The sequence below is a fragment of the Doryrhamphus excisus genome, linkage group LG6 (genome assembly GCF_037039965.1).
Source record: "Doryrhamphus excisus strain RoL-2023G ecotype Guam linkage group LG6, RoL_Dexc_Guam_v1.1, whole genome shotgun sequence".
NCBI lineage: Eukaryota > Metazoa > Chordata > Actinopteri > Syngnathiformes > Syngnathidae > Doryrhamphus > Doryrhamphus excisus.
Genome location: NC_136362.1, coordinates 7,463,685 through 7,477,791, shown reverse-complemented (window position 1 = coordinate 7,477,791; position 14,107 = coordinate 7,463,685). Strand labels below are relative to the sequence as shown.

At 43.3% G+C, this 14,107-nt stretch overlaps 3 protein-coding genes across 4 annotated transcripts in view; 2 read left to right on the top strand and 1 right to left on the bottom strand.

The window, feature by feature from the left end:
• Positions 1 to 1,247: 1,247 nt before the first annotated feature.
• Positions 1,248 to 9,492, top strand: LOC131124802 (5-hydroxytryptamine receptor 3C-like). The gene is made up of 8 exons (XM_078791341.1): positions 1,248 to 1,278; positions 1,398 to 1,507; positions 4,223 to 4,392; positions 4,474 to 4,634; positions 6,013 to 6,223; positions 7,467 to 7,619; positions 7,693 to 7,775; positions 7,854 to 9,492. Coding segments are annotated over exons 2-8 (999 nt in total). The 5' UTR covers positions 1,248 to 1,278; positions 1,398 to 1,505; the 3' UTR covers positions 8,073 to 9,492.
• LOC131125280 (dihydropyrimidinase-related protein 2-like) overlaps positions 9,025 to 14,107 on the bottom strand; it is a 5,894-nt gene continuing 811 nt past the window's right edge. Inside the window, exons 2-15 of one of the 2 annotated variants that reach the window (XM_078791340.1) lie at positions 13,009 to 13,097; positions 12,615 to 12,799; positions 12,358 to 12,522; positions 11,968 to 12,029; positions 11,799 to 11,879; positions 11,652 to 11,720; positions 11,424 to 11,472; positions 10,968 to 11,124; positions 10,752 to 10,893; positions 10,580 to 10,664; positions 10,314 to 10,399; positions 10,064 to 10,243; positions 9,835 to 10,000; positions 9,025 to 9,761 (exon numbers count right to left, since the gene is read on the bottom strand). In XM_078791340.1, coding sequence (XP_078647466.1) covers positions 9,670 to 9,761; positions 9,835 to 10,000; positions 10,064 to 10,243; positions 10,314 to 10,399; positions 10,580 to 10,664; positions 10,752 to 10,893; positions 10,968 to 11,124; positions 11,424 to 11,472; positions 11,652 to 11,720; positions 11,799 to 11,879; positions 11,968 to 12,029; positions 12,358 to 12,522; positions 12,615 to 12,799; positions 13,009 to 13,097 — 1,608 coding nt within the window. In that variant the 3' untranslated portion in view covers positions 9,025 to 9,669. Of the gene's footprint in view, positions 9,762 to 9,834; positions 10,001 to 10,063; positions 10,244 to 10,313; positions 10,400 to 10,579; positions 10,665 to 10,751; positions 10,894 to 10,967; positions 11,125 to 11,423; positions 11,545 to 11,651; positions 11,721 to 11,798; positions 11,880 to 11,967; positions 12,030 to 12,357; positions 12,523 to 12,614; positions 12,800 to 13,008; positions 13,098 to 14,107 lie in introns of both variants that reach the window. The other variant, XM_058066675.2, reaches the window with a different exon arrangement.
• LOC131125281 (rac GTPase-activating protein 1) overlaps positions 13,677 to 14,107 on the top strand; it is a 19,747-nt gene continuing 19,316 nt past the window's right edge. The window contains exon 1 of the mRNA XM_058066676.2: positions 13,677 to 13,735. The gene's annotated coding sequence lies outside the window, so the exon portion shown is untranslated. The remainder of the gene's footprint in view (positions 13,736 to 14,107) is intronic.

The following is a 14,107-nucleotide window of genomic DNA, read 5'->3' as shown; positions in this document are numbered from 1 at the left end:
TGTTTCCACTAAGTGCAGGGGGGGGGTACTTTCATACATTTTGCACATAAGCTGCTAAAACCAATACAATGTAAATCAATATATGCTGTCAAATGATTACACATTTTAATCATGTTAATCACTTTTTCAATGAATTAATAATTTCAACACTTGCCCTAATGCTAAGCTATCCAAACAAAACATCTACACCTTAAATTTGTATTATAGGAGACAAAGGAAGTACCTATCCAGTAATAATGTCACACATTAATAATCAATTGTAACGCACTACAGGGACTAGGGGCCGACCGCGGCTAATTTAGGGCACTTTAGCACTCAGAAGATGGTTCAACTACTGGAGCGTCAGCGTGTGAATAAAATGCTTTTCGTAGTTGTAATTATTTATATATATATATACACACAAAAATAAAGCGTTAGCCGTGTACAGGGTATATACGTAGATACTTGGACTCCTAGGGTCTCCTAGGGTATCCAAAAGGAAAAGGGTTACATTGTTTCTACCGCAAAGTGGGGTGTGGTTAGCTCACGATCATGCGTGTCGCCTTCAGGTGTGGATTATCATAGAGGTTGGTGTAAAAATCTGACCTACACAAGGTCAAGAAACAATTACATGGCCATCAATTCATGCATTATCAATATAATAGCCTCAGTATGAGTCACCAAGATCACATCAAATCACAAGTGCACTCTAGGTATCAATATAGTTCAATTATATATACATTCAATAACATTACAATTAAATATTCAATGGTTCAGTTAGGTTTCGTTGAGAAACAATCTCATGCATTTCCAATTCAACACTACCCAGTCATTTGGGCAGCATATCAAAAAGTAACAAAACACCAAAAACAAAAATAAGAAAACTAACAAACGAGGGTTCATCTTAAACAATGTATTTCGGCAGCCTGTTCGGCTGTAAAATAAACTACATTAATGGGGCCGTTTGTAAAATGCGGACATTTAACGAGTCACGCCCACCTGGGTTGCCGCTGTGGTAGATTAGCCATGAAATTGATACAACTCTTGAACGAGTGCGGTGCCGCGGCGATTCATAACGTTTATAAATAAAGTTTGACTCACCGCTGAGTGGACGTTACTAGCAATTTCTTTCCTTTCGTGGATTTTGTGTAGTGATTTAGGTAGATTCAGCATTTTAAGCACGATAAAGCCGATAAAGCACGTCAGCGACGGTGACGAGCAGCAAGAGAGGAAGAATGACAAGCATGACCCCGGAAGTAAGAGGTTGTGACCCGCGGCGCCAAGACGACAACCGGAAGTGTGGGGCTGCGTTACAAAATTCATGTTATTTTGCACCAGAACCAAAACTGTGACACCCCTGCTTTAACAAAACAATGTAGTATTTTCATCTGGTAATCATAAATATGGTCAACTTACAGGTTTGGCACGATGAGCGCATCTTTTGGGACCCCGCCCAGTTTTGCGGAATCACAGAGCTTTCCATTCCTAGCGACGTGCTGTGGAAACCAGACATCTTCATCCAGGAGATGTGAGTCTAAAGTCCACACAAGAGAAATCCTCAAAGTTCATAGCACACACAAGACAAGGGCGTCCATATTGTTTCCTAGCTACATTACTAGCTAGTAGCTACTAGCTACATTACTAGCTAGTAGCTACATTACTAGCTAGTAGCTAGTAGCTACATTACTAGCTAGTAGCTAGTAGCTACATTACTAGCTAGTAGCTACATTACTAGCTAGTAGCTACATTACTAGCTAGTAGCTACATTACTAGCTAGTAGCTAGTAGCTACATTACTAGCTAGTAGCTACATTACTAGCTAGTAGCTAGTAGCTACATTACTAGCTAGTAGCTACATTACTAGCTAGTAGCTAGTAGCTACATTACTAGCTAGTAGCTACATTACTAGCTAGTAGCTAGTAGCTACATTACTAGCTAGTAGCTACATTACTAGCTACTAGCTAGTAGCTACATTACTAGCTAGTAGCTACATTACTAGCTAGTAGCTACATTACTAGCTAGTAGCTAGTAGCTACATTACTAGCTAGTAGCTACATTACTAGCTAGTAGCTAGTAGCTACATTACTAGCTAGTAGCTACATTACTAGCTAGTAGCTAGTAGCTACATTACTAGCTAGTAGCTACATTACTAGCTAGTAGCTAGTAGCTACATTACTAGCTAGTAGCTACATTACTAGCTAGTAGCTAGTAGCTACATTACTAGCTAGTAGCTACATTACTAGCTAGTAGCTACATTACTAGCTAGTAGCTAGTAGCTACATTACTAGCTAGTAGCTACATTACTAGCTAGTAGCTAGTAGCTACATTACTAGCTAGTAGCTACATTACTAGCTAGTAGCTACATTACTAGCTAGTAGCTACATTACTAGCTAGTAGCTAGTAGCTACATTACTAGCTAGTAGCTACATTACTAGCTAGTAGCTAGTAGCTACATTACTAGCTAGTAGCTACATTACTAGCTAGTAGCTAGTAGCTACATTACTAGCTAGTAGCTACATTACTAGCTAGTAGCTAGTAGCTACATTACTAGCTAGTAGCTACATTACTAGCTAGTAGCTAGTAGCTACATTACTAGCTAGTAGCTACATTACTAGCTAGTAGCTAGTAGCTACATTACTAGCTAGTAGCTACAGCACGCCATCAAGTTTACAAACATCTTCAACTCCCTGCCTGCTAGCTCATTTAAAGGACATTTGATAACATTATTTTGCTTGTGTGCTACATTACTTCTTCTTTTACAAAATAAGGAACTGACTCACTTTCTAAAAAGGATCAAAATGATGGTAACAGAAGCAAAGACACAAATAAAGTAAGCTAATGCTAGCTGTAGCTACAATGTTGCCAGTTTGGGTTACTGAGTCCAAAAAGCTTTTTCTAATTCCTTGTCAGTACTAAATAAAAGAGTTTATAATGTTTATACTGGACACACTTTTAAAACATTATACCGTAGCTGCTGTTATGATAGCAAGTTAGCAACAATGGATCTGCGCGATGGATCCATCGTTAGCGCACAAATCGATCGAATTTCTGCGCTCACGATCGATGGTATATTACTCCGCCCGGGATGGATGTGTGTAGTTTGTTTAGATGCCAACAGATGGCAGCGCTGAGCGTTGTTACTTACAAGAATCAACAAGAAGTCGATGCATGCAAATTTCAAATTATTAAATTGATTAATTGTCAAGCAGTTCACTTTGTTACCGTTCTCGGCGGGGGGAGTGTGAACCCTAACCCCTGACCCTGACCCTGACCCTAACCCCTAACCCTGTCATTGTATGCAATTAAGATAAGATAAGATAAGATATGCCTTTATTCGTCCCTCAGTGGGGAAATTTGCATTGCACAGCAGCAAGAGTGCAAAATCAGTTAAGCAGTACAAAATACACAATATAAAAAAATAAACAATATAAACAACCCAAGTATTAACAAAATCAACAGTTATATACAATCAAGAGTTATATACAAGTACAGTATGCAGATAATATGAAACGAGATGAGATATATGACCAGTCTATACACTGAGATCTTGAGTTAAAGTGAGTTAATATGAGGCATCATGGAAATACTTCACATAGAACTTAGTATATCGCATTTAGAGCCCTTAATATTGCACAGATCAATTAGCAGATCAACGATTGTCATTATATCGTCAGCGCAGTGTCAAAGCATCGGTCTCCAGCGCAAGGCAGTTTATATCCATTGTGAGCGCAGAATTCGATTTGTGCGCTAACGATGGATACATTTCGGGCAAAGCGCTATCGATCGATCACGCAGATCATTCGTTAGCGTGTAATATAGTGAATAATACAGCGAATCCCCATAAATTCGCTAATCGTCACTAACAGTACCACAGAGTTTGGGGATTTTTGGTCAAAACCAAAAAAGTTGTGAAAAAAGTTTTATGGCTGTATGAAATGATTGTGGTTTTGGTGGTCATGGCACGTATTCCCCCGTGAAAAGAGGGGCTCCACTGTCGGCTCAAATTGCCTTTGAAGTAGAAGTGAATAGGTATTGAGGCATTTGTGTTGTTTAATGTTAAATGTGAAAATGACAGATATGTCCAGACAAATATGAGACAAAGAAAGCCTCCTTGTGTACACGTTCACTAAATGATCCTAATATGATAAACCATAATGGGAGTAAACACAGCTTTTATCAGTGGGGACAATGCGGGCATATCTGTCGGCAAACAGGACGTGATTGTGTTTGTGCGCCCGCGTCAGGACAGAGAAGGACAACTCCCATCCCAGCCTTTACCTGCTCATACACCACAACGGAAAGGTCATCTTCGAGCAGGACATAAGGGTGGTGAGCACATGCAAGATGGACGTGCACAAGTTCCCCTTCGATACTCAGCAGTGCAACATGTCACTCGGATCGGCATCTCTTTGCTGTAAGCATTTTGATACCAAATATTGCTTGTGACCCCTCAACTTTTTCTCGACATTTTCTTTCCTGTCTGCTGTCCACACAGACGATCAGCTGAGAGTCATCCCTGTGGTCAACTCGTCACGGGCGACCGAGTATTCCAAAGAGTTGCTGCAATCTCAGGGAGAATGGGAATTCCTGCATTTGTCCGTCACCAGCTACAATCTGACTTTTGATGAACGTGTGTGGGAGCAGCTGGTGTTCACCGTAGGACATACCCGCCATTCGCTGTTTGGTTCCGCTTAAGCGTGGTCGGCTGTGTTTACACTTTGGTACTCTGGTCAACTTTCACGCTAATGTTTTGGTAATAGTAATGGGACAAGGGATACAAGGGAATACAGTCCATAATTCCATTCACTGTTCCATGTGTCCAAAAGGAGTAGGAAGAAGCAAAGTTTTTAGTCTTGGCTGTATACATTTGTTTGTATTCCATACAGACGTTGCCAAACGCAGTCACATTTTTAGCCATAAAACATCGGCATCTCTGGCATGCCAATATTTTTGGCCAACCATCCATCGTATCCAGGCTCCCCTCTTCCTGACTACATTGTCCCCCCCAGGCTTAGTCTCTCCAAGATGTCCTGGGTCTTCCCCGAGGCCTCCTATTGGTTGGACGTACCCTGAACACCTCCCCAAGGAGGCGTCCAGGAGTCATCCTGACCAGTTTTCCAAGACACTTCATCTGACTTCTTTCAATGAGTTTCCCCCAAATGGGAGTGCTTCTCACCTGACCTCTAAGGGAGAGCCCAAACGCCCCACGGAGAAAAACTTTTGTCTTTTCGTCCCCTACCCAAAACCACAGTTGAGGGTTGGAACGCATATCGACCTGTAAATTGAGAGCTTTGCCTTTCGACTCAGCTCCCTCTTCCCCAAAATGAATCCCTCACTTCCCTCACAAGACCCCAAAGTACTTAAACTTAGGGCAGGATAAGAACAAACCTGTCTAGCAGAGTTTATCTTAACCCAGGGGTCAGCAACCTGCGGCTCCAGAGTCGCATGTGGCTCTTCGGCCTCTTTCTTATGGCTCCCTTTGCAATGTTTGAAGATTTTTTAACACCCGAGTGGGGAAAATGCACGTTTTTGTAATGAGTTTAAAAAAAATCCAACTTTGTGTGAGACCATGAATGCATCCTGAGTTCTGACTGGTGATTGGATGAGCACAAGGATGAGCAGAAACATGAAGGAAAATAAGTAATACTTTCCCAGAGCTATTTGACATTTCTAAAAAATAAATTAGAGATCATTTAAAAAACAGCTGCATGGGAACGTGTTTGCGAAATCAGTTTACAGTAGTTTACACTTATGTACATTTATGTAAGTTTACCTCCAATACTAGCAAGAGTACTCCAACTCGTCTTTTCTTATCTGAACTACTTTGATACCCCCATATTCCTTCCAACGTTGTTTTAAATGTATGTTTTGTGGCTTCGGGCTATTTTTCTTAGTGGGCAAGCAGGTAAAATGGCTTTTTTCAAAGTAAAGGTTGCCAACCCCTGTCTTAACCGAACCAAACCAAACGTGACAAATGTAACAGAATCCTTTAATTACGATACAACCACACACTCATTTACTCTTGGCCTTGCAGTTTGTCATCAAAAGGCGTCCGCTCCTGCACGTCATCAACTTTCTGATACCAATCCTCTTCTTCCTGTGCCTGGACCTGGCCTCCTACTTCATCCCGGACCAGAGTGGTGAGAAGTTGAGCTTCAAGGTGACGGTGCTCCTTGCCATCTCCGTTCTGCTGCTCATCCTCAATGACATCCTGCCCTCCATGTCCAACAAAACGCCGCTCATAGGTACACGATTGGCTGGAAGAGCATTTTTCAGCACGGCGGTCGAGTGGTTAGCGCGCAGACCTCACAGCTAGGAGACCAGGGTTCAATCCCACCCTCGGCCATCTCTGTGTGGAGTTTGCATGTTCTCCCCCGTGTATGCGTGGGTTTTCTCCGGGTACTCCGGTTTCCTCCCACATTCCAAAAAAAAACATGCTAGGTTAATTAGCGGCTCCAAATTGTCTATAGGTATGAATGTGAGTGTGAATGGTTGTTTGTCTATATGTGCCCTGTGATTGGCTGGCCACCAGTCCAGGGTTTGTATCAGGTGCACCTTTTGGGTGTTAAGTTGCTGTGTGATGAATTTAGTGCTGTTGGTAGTGACGACATCATAACTGTCACTGTACACTGGTATATTTGTACATTTACATATTTGGCACCCAGGCCTTACAGCGAGGAGACCCGAGTTCAATTCCACTCTCGGTCATCTCTGTGTGGAGTTTGCATGTTCTCCCCGTGCATGCGGGGGTTTTCTCCGGGTTTCCGATTTCCTCCAAGATTCCAAAAACATGCTAGGTTAATTAGCGACTCCAAATTGTCTTGTCAGTGTCTTCACTGCTTTGGGTTTGCTTGTCTAATGCCCTTGAATCAGCTAATTAATTGATCAATCGATTAATTGATCGACTGGATATCTGTGAAAAAGCAAATGTAGCCAAAACACTAGCCCTATATGCAGGACAGTAAGAAGTCTAAAGCAAATAACCTGAAAAATCATTGAATTCATCGGACTAGATGACCAGCCTCTCGGCAGTATTTTAAGAACACCCTATTTTGTTCCGACTAACAACAACAAAGATGGCTAGCCAGCCAATCCAGAGACTTTTGACCTCACAAATGTCCAAAAATTCACACAATTCACAAAATCACAGATATCTTAAATCAACCCTAATCATAGCCTGAACCGTAACTCTAACCCAATCTCAAACCGTACCTTCTAATCTGGGAAACAAAGTTGGCGAGCCAGCCATAAATAGTCTTTTGACCCAAATGAACAAAAATGTCCACAGACTTACGCCAAAATCACACCCAGAAGAGTGGAAGCTCAAACTGTAGCTTAGGTTAGGTATATCCTAATCCTAACTCATCCCAATCCCACTCCGCTAACCTCAACCCTCAACCTTCAACCATAATCCGAACCTTCATTGACCCTCCTCATTGATCACACGCCAAAATTGCCAACAGTTGTGTTTTCTTGTCTTTCTCTAAGCCACCTACTGCATTGTCATTTTCGCCCTGATGCTGCTCAGCCTGCTGGAGACCATCCTCATGACCTACCTGATGGAAGGGGTCGCCATGGAGAAGCTGGCTCGCTGTGTAGATAAAGCGAGAAAAGCCACCATAGATAAATCCAACACAACGGGTGAGATACTTTACTGTCAAGTTTGCCTTATAACAAAAAAATCCCATCACTGTCACCAGTTTGACCTTTTTAGAAGATAAACGACAGTCTGGATCTTTGTGCACGTGCGTGTCCGGTGGCGAGAAACAGCACGAGATGCTACCTGTTGTCGAGGAGGTAAAGCATCCCTAGTTCATCTCTTTAGGAAACCAAATGATGTATCAATAAAGGGCGTATTCCACCGATGACGTGCAGGCGAACAACGGCTTGCTCAGCGCGGAATCCCAGGCGTTACTGCTCGTCATGGACGAGCTGAAGGAGCTCCAGAGGACGCTGAGCGTGCAACGGAACTGCAGAGAAGACAGAGGAAAGGCGGCGAGTCTGGTGTCCAAAATCAACAAAGCCTTCTTCTTCTTCTACCTGGTCACCGCCTCGCTCTTTCTCTTGCTTTTGTACCTGCAGTGGACCAGTTAGATGTTTCTATCCATCGCCCATTATTGTCTTACCAGAACATATGGAATTCTGAATGGAAGCTTTCACTTTGAGAACGTTGCCAGTGCAACACCCGACTCCATTTTATGTATGTATTATGTATTATGTTTATTGCAGGCGGCACGGTGGTCGAGTGGTTAGCGCACAGACCTCACAGCTAGGAGACCTGGGTTCAATTCCACCCTCGGCCATCTCTGTGTGGAGTTTGCATGTTCTCCCCGTGCATGTGTGGGTTTTCTCCGAGTACTCCGGTTTCCTCCCACATTCCAAAAAAAACATGCTAGGTTAATTAGCGACTCCAAATTGTCCATAGGTATGAATGTGAGTGTGAATGGTTGTTTGTCTATATGTGCCCTGTGATTGGCTGGCCACCAGTCCAGGGTGTACCTGATACATGTTTGTATCAGGTGCACCTTTTGGGTGTTAAGTTGCTATGTGATGAATTTAGTGCTGTTGGTAGTGACGACATCATAACTGTCACTGTACACTGGTATATTTGCACATTTACACATTTGGCACCAAGACCTCACAGCTAGGAGACCCGAGTTCAATCCCACTCTCGGCCATCTCTGTGTGGAGTTTGCATGTTCTCCCTGTGCATGCGTGGGTTTTCTCCGGGTACTCCGGTTTCCTCCCACATTCCAAAAAAAACATGCTAGGTTAATTGGTGACTCCAAATTGTCCATAGGTATGAATGTGAGTGTGAATGGTTGTTTGTCTTTATGTGCCCTGTGATTGGCTGGCGACCAGTCCAGGGTGTACCCCGCCTCTCGTTCAAAGACAGCTGGGATAGGCTTCAGCACCCCCCGCGACCCTCGTGAGGATAAGCGGTAGAAAATGAATGAATTTGTTTGGACACTCCAGTGTCTTCACTGCTTTGGGTTTGCTTGTCTAATGCCCCTGAATCAGCTAATTAATCGATCGATCGATTAATTGATCGATTGGATATCTGTGAAAAAGCATGTGAAAAAGCAAATGTAGCCAAAACACTGGACAACACGAGCTCGTACATGCAGGGTGTACCCCGCCTCTTGCCCAAAGACAGCTGGGATAGGCTCCAGCACCCCCCGCGACCCTCGCGAGGAAAAAGCGGTAGAAAATGAATGAATGAATGTTTATTGCAATAAATGCAATAGACCTGTTTATGACCTTCTAAATACAGTTTTTAACATTAGAACCCTCTAGATATGAAATAACACCCTTATACGCCTTACACTGTATTACCGCTAATAAATAAAAATGAGACAGAATAATTGGGAGAATCATATGATCATATGATCTGTTGTCTGATCAATGTAACATTACTGACACCTACTGACAAGTGTAGAATACTACATAACACATACAGTACCTATTGTTAAAAACATATGGTTTTTCTCATTTGATTAGCTTGCCACACGCTTGTATAGTAATATAATAGATCAATGCTATTGAGTTGTGAGGGTTTTGGGTTAGGGGTGTTTTCTACTTGGAGGGGGGGTTCATATGGAAATGTAGGGTTACTAGTTGGTATGTATCTTGTTCACTAATTGCATGCATATTGATTTTAAGCCACAATATTTGAAACGACAGTTATTATTTAAGAGAGGGATGTGATGTTTGATCGTCCCCCGGGCGGCGCCACAATCCTCTGTACAGACCGTCGGGGAACATGATCATCCACTTGAGCTCCTGTGTGGAACAAAGATGAGAATGTTAGAGTAATAGCTGTAGTTGTTATTGGGAATTAAACATAGCGTCCTACCTGCTAAAGTAAATCCTGATTGATGGAGGTTTCGGGGGCAATTCTGGTTGATAGAACAAGGGGGTCCTGCGGCGGTCAGTGTGGGCACCATCGTTTTGATCATACTCATTACATCATGGACCGGACCTTCATAGATCCCACGAGGAACACTGAGATTCTCTGCCATCTGAATGTACAAGTAACAAGTGGCAGGTCAATCGGTTTGATATCCGTGGTTGCATCGGTTTACCTTGCTGCGGGCTCTGATCCTCCGGTACGCATTGTCGGGGAAGGCTTTTCTCGGAATGAAGCGCCCTGATCCTTCTGTTACATTTAGTTTTCCATCCTCCAGAACCACTCGGCCACCGCATATCACCACTGAGGCAACACCATGAAGCTCCAAACCCTCGAGGACGTTCACTTCCACGGTCTACCATTCCAGTGGAAAGCACATTAAGGTTTTCACGTAGAGCAAGTTAAGGATCGGGATGTGTTCTTACCAGGTTGTGAGTTTTTGCAGAAACAGTTTTGGTGTCTTTTGGGTTCCAAATGACGATGTCGGCATCAGAGCCAACAGCAATTCGTCCTGTTTACAAACACAAAAGACATCGTTGTAGTTGTACTCGTGCAACTGTATAGTCGCGAGTCAGTCCGATGTTCCCCGATGGTAAATCCGTTGGCTAGAGACCTTGGTGTCAAAACAATCTCAATATTCCCAAAATCACATTGACATTGAAGTCATCATGCTTAGAGGGTGATTAAGTACCTTTGCGAGGGTAAAGGTTGAAGAGTTTTGCGGCATTGGTACTTGTCATGGCAACAAAGTCATTCTCATCAATCTTCCCGGTGCACTACATAGAAATGTGTATACAGAAACAAAAACAAGAACGTTAGCAATGGCATTAAAAACTGTCTATGTCGATAAAATCTTATCTCACCACAATTCTGTCCCAAACCACCGACATCCTCTCCTCAATTCCATTGGTTCCTTCTGGTATAAGAGTAAAATCATCTTTACCGACTGCCTTTTGAGCAGTGGAGAAGCTAGCATGAGCACTGGAGGTCACCTGGAGGTCACCACTGGAAAGAATGATATACTGTCGTGAACTTATGTCTCATCCATATAAAGTTGGAGTCATACAAAGTACACAAACCATGCCAAGAGAGAGCTTAGGTACTGCGGAGTTGAAGGATCAGGGTTGAGAGGCGGGCTCATAACAAGGGCAGCAGCTGTAGCCCAGTCTTTGGACCAATAGTGAGAACCGTCCACCGCCAGGCTGGCTGTGATTGGCTCCCCGTACACCACAATGCCTGCCAACCAATGTTTGAGATGTTCAGGTTGTCTTGGAAAATGTTTCACCCCGCATTCAAGCAGAATTTATGAGTTCGTGCTCAATGGATTGGTCGGACAAACGGCAGTCTGACTAGGTAGGACAGCCCTAGAATGAGGAGTTCATGGAGGATCCAAAAGGCAAGACCAGTTTTAGCTATGTTGTGGTGTCAACCGTCGGTCGTTTGGTTGGTATTGCCCTTGTTAGCCTTCCAAATTGTTGGTATTTGTGGACCCAAGTGAAACCGTAATGGCCCAAATCTTCGGCCAACCATGTCACCTTTTTTGCGGGCCTTGGCAATCACATCTGCCGCGGATTTGCTCATCACCTTGGTGACATAAAGCGGACAGTTGGTTTGTTTTGCAATAGTCACAGCTCGGTAGACTGCCTCGGCTTCCACCTGAAACACAAGATGACATCTCGCATGGTGACTAGTACTACTTCCTTCGAAGTAAGTACTTTGGGTTGGGTAGTTTGAGAGTTTCTCCAGAGGGATCAAAAACTGACCTCTTCAGAGTGAGAGAGGACATGTCCTTCAGGTCCGGTGATGCCAAGACTGAGGATCCTCTTTTGTTCCTAGAACACCGACATTTTAAGTCATTATTTTCTGGAATGTTTTCGGCATTATGAGTTCACCTCTTCCTGGTTGGTTACCTCATCAATAATGTCACCATTCTCCGCGTGTACCTGGGCCACGGCGCCCAGCTCCCTGAGGAACCCGAAAGCCTCATAAAGCTGTAACCAGAGAACCAACCAACCATGCTCAGCACCGGTTATCGGTTTGAATATTATGAAGACTAGTAATCTCTGAAGACTGTCCTACCTCGGAGTCAGAGCTCTGGTATCTGTCCTTGTAGGTCATGAAAAACAGGAAGGAGTTAACACCTGCAACACAAATGTTGTAATTAGACAGTAGGACAGGTTTTAGCCCAACCCAGCAGATTTGGGGATAATGATTGGGTCATCCTTAAAACCATTGGCAGCAATCATAGGCAGTCAGTTACAGGAAGTGACGCAGGAAGTGGTCGGAGGAAACCTTCGGTCACGACCCAAAGCCACCCAAATACAGACCATCGGTACGTAATTGAGTCTTGAGATCGTTTCCTGCGTAGGGTTGCTGGGGTCTTCGTCAGAGATTGGCATTGAGACAATCCAGAGGAGGTGGCTGACGTACTCGCAGGGGGGAAAAGCATGGAGTTTACGTTGGACTCACCTCTGTCCTTGACAAGAACTTCCAACTCCTCGTGAAGTCGGCCATGCCAGCACGTGACATCAACGTGGAAGGAGAAGTCACAGCACGCCGCCTGGTCAGCAGCGTCCCTCCACTCCTCAAACGCTGACAGTAGACTAGACCCTGGTTCCGGCAGCACATGGTCCACTGTGGCCATTAATGTGTATTTAATTAATTACCTTCAATTGTGTCTAATCAACTTAGTTTAAATGATGGATATTATTTGGTAAGAGTCTGACTGATCATGGTGGTTCCTCCGGCAAGTGCCGCTCTGGTTCCTTGGTAGAAGTCATCACAGGGGTAGAAACCTTTCTGGGCGGCATGCAAGTTGGTGTTGGCATCGATTCCTCCCGGGATGACCAGCTGACCATAAGCGTCAACCGTTTTCACGGCTGCGGGAACAATCAGGTTCTCCCCGATCTGTCTGTGAAGGGAACAGGACTTCAGAGGCTTCGTTCCGCTTGTAGCTCACATGCTTCATGGACAGTGTCAATCATTGTTAGCGTTAAGCGTGTCAGTTAAATGTGTCCGTCTTCTTTTGTGCACTTCAAGAGGCAAACATAATTAATAAAGTAAATATATACACAAACGTGTAACTGCATAAAAGCTGAATGATGAATATGAAACAGGTACTTGATGGTTCCGTCCTCGATGTAAACATCAGCATAAAACGACTGGTCATCGTTGACTATCTTTCCTCCTTTTATGATCAGACAGTTGCCCTGGAAATAGATAAGAACACAAATTTCTGGTCAAATTTGTTTTGTATCTAATTTTTTTTTTCCAGCAAGAACCACACAAAATCAAAGCATACAGGGGCCATTTTGGTATTTTAATTTTCATAGAAAGGCTAAAAAAATGTATTTAAAAATCAAACTTAGTGTCAGATTTGTGTAATTATCAGTGACAAAACAAATGAATATTATTATTTTTTTAAATTCCCATTGTTGTTATTTTTATTCATTTACTTAATATCTACAATAGCAGTTCAACAAAAAAAACAGGCCATGGGCTGCAAATGGGCCTCAAGCCGCAATTTGGGCACCCCTGCTGTATAGGATACACACGTACATAATTTTGAGTTTCCCTGAACTTTTTTAAAGACAGTTTTGGTCCCATGCCATTTTTATTAGCCAAAAACGATGCTAGGCTATAGTAAATAGAGACAACCAAGCCCTAGGGCGAAGCGGGAAACGACTTTCCCTTTGAGACCGCCCACCAGCTAATCGATTGGCTCAGCTGTTTTTTTGCTAGCGTCTTCATTGGCCGTCCCTGCTGTCACTCCGTGAGCGTCTACTTGGAGCTACATTACACAGTACGACATCCTGGTAGTTAGCCAGAGTCTTATTCATCTGCCACCGTAAGTTGCTAACACGCTGGGTGTTTGTTCTGCTTGGTCACGTCAGCTAATTAAGCTAATTAAAATCACAAGTTTCATTTACTGTAATATTAGAATTTGTGCCCGTGTGCCCCGCCTCCCCCACGTATGAAATTGTATCCATGCCGTTAACAAGCCACACTTCAACTTCATTCATAGTACTACTCATAGCAGTTAGCATAGCATAGCAGCTAGTAGTAGCATTTAGCATTGTTTAATATTGACTTTCAGCTCCTTTGGTGTAGCTGTATCATTTCTACCAGCCTAACAGTTGTATGTGGAATTAATTTTGTCATTTTTTAAGATCAATTAATTTTTCATCATGTACTGTACGGTAATTCTGCCTTTTCATGT

Excerpts from the sequence above, each read along its gene's own strand:
- LOC131124802 (XM_078791341.1), top strand. Across the intron at positions 4,635-6,012 it reads GGGAGCAGCTGGTGTTCACC|TTTGTCATCAAAAGGCGTCC; the intron begins GTAGGACATACC and ends TTGGCCTTGCAG. Across the intron at positions 7,776-7,853 it reads TGCTACCTGTTGTCGAGGAG|GCGAACAACGGCTTGCTCAG; the intron begins GTAAAGCATCCC and ends GATGACGTGCAG.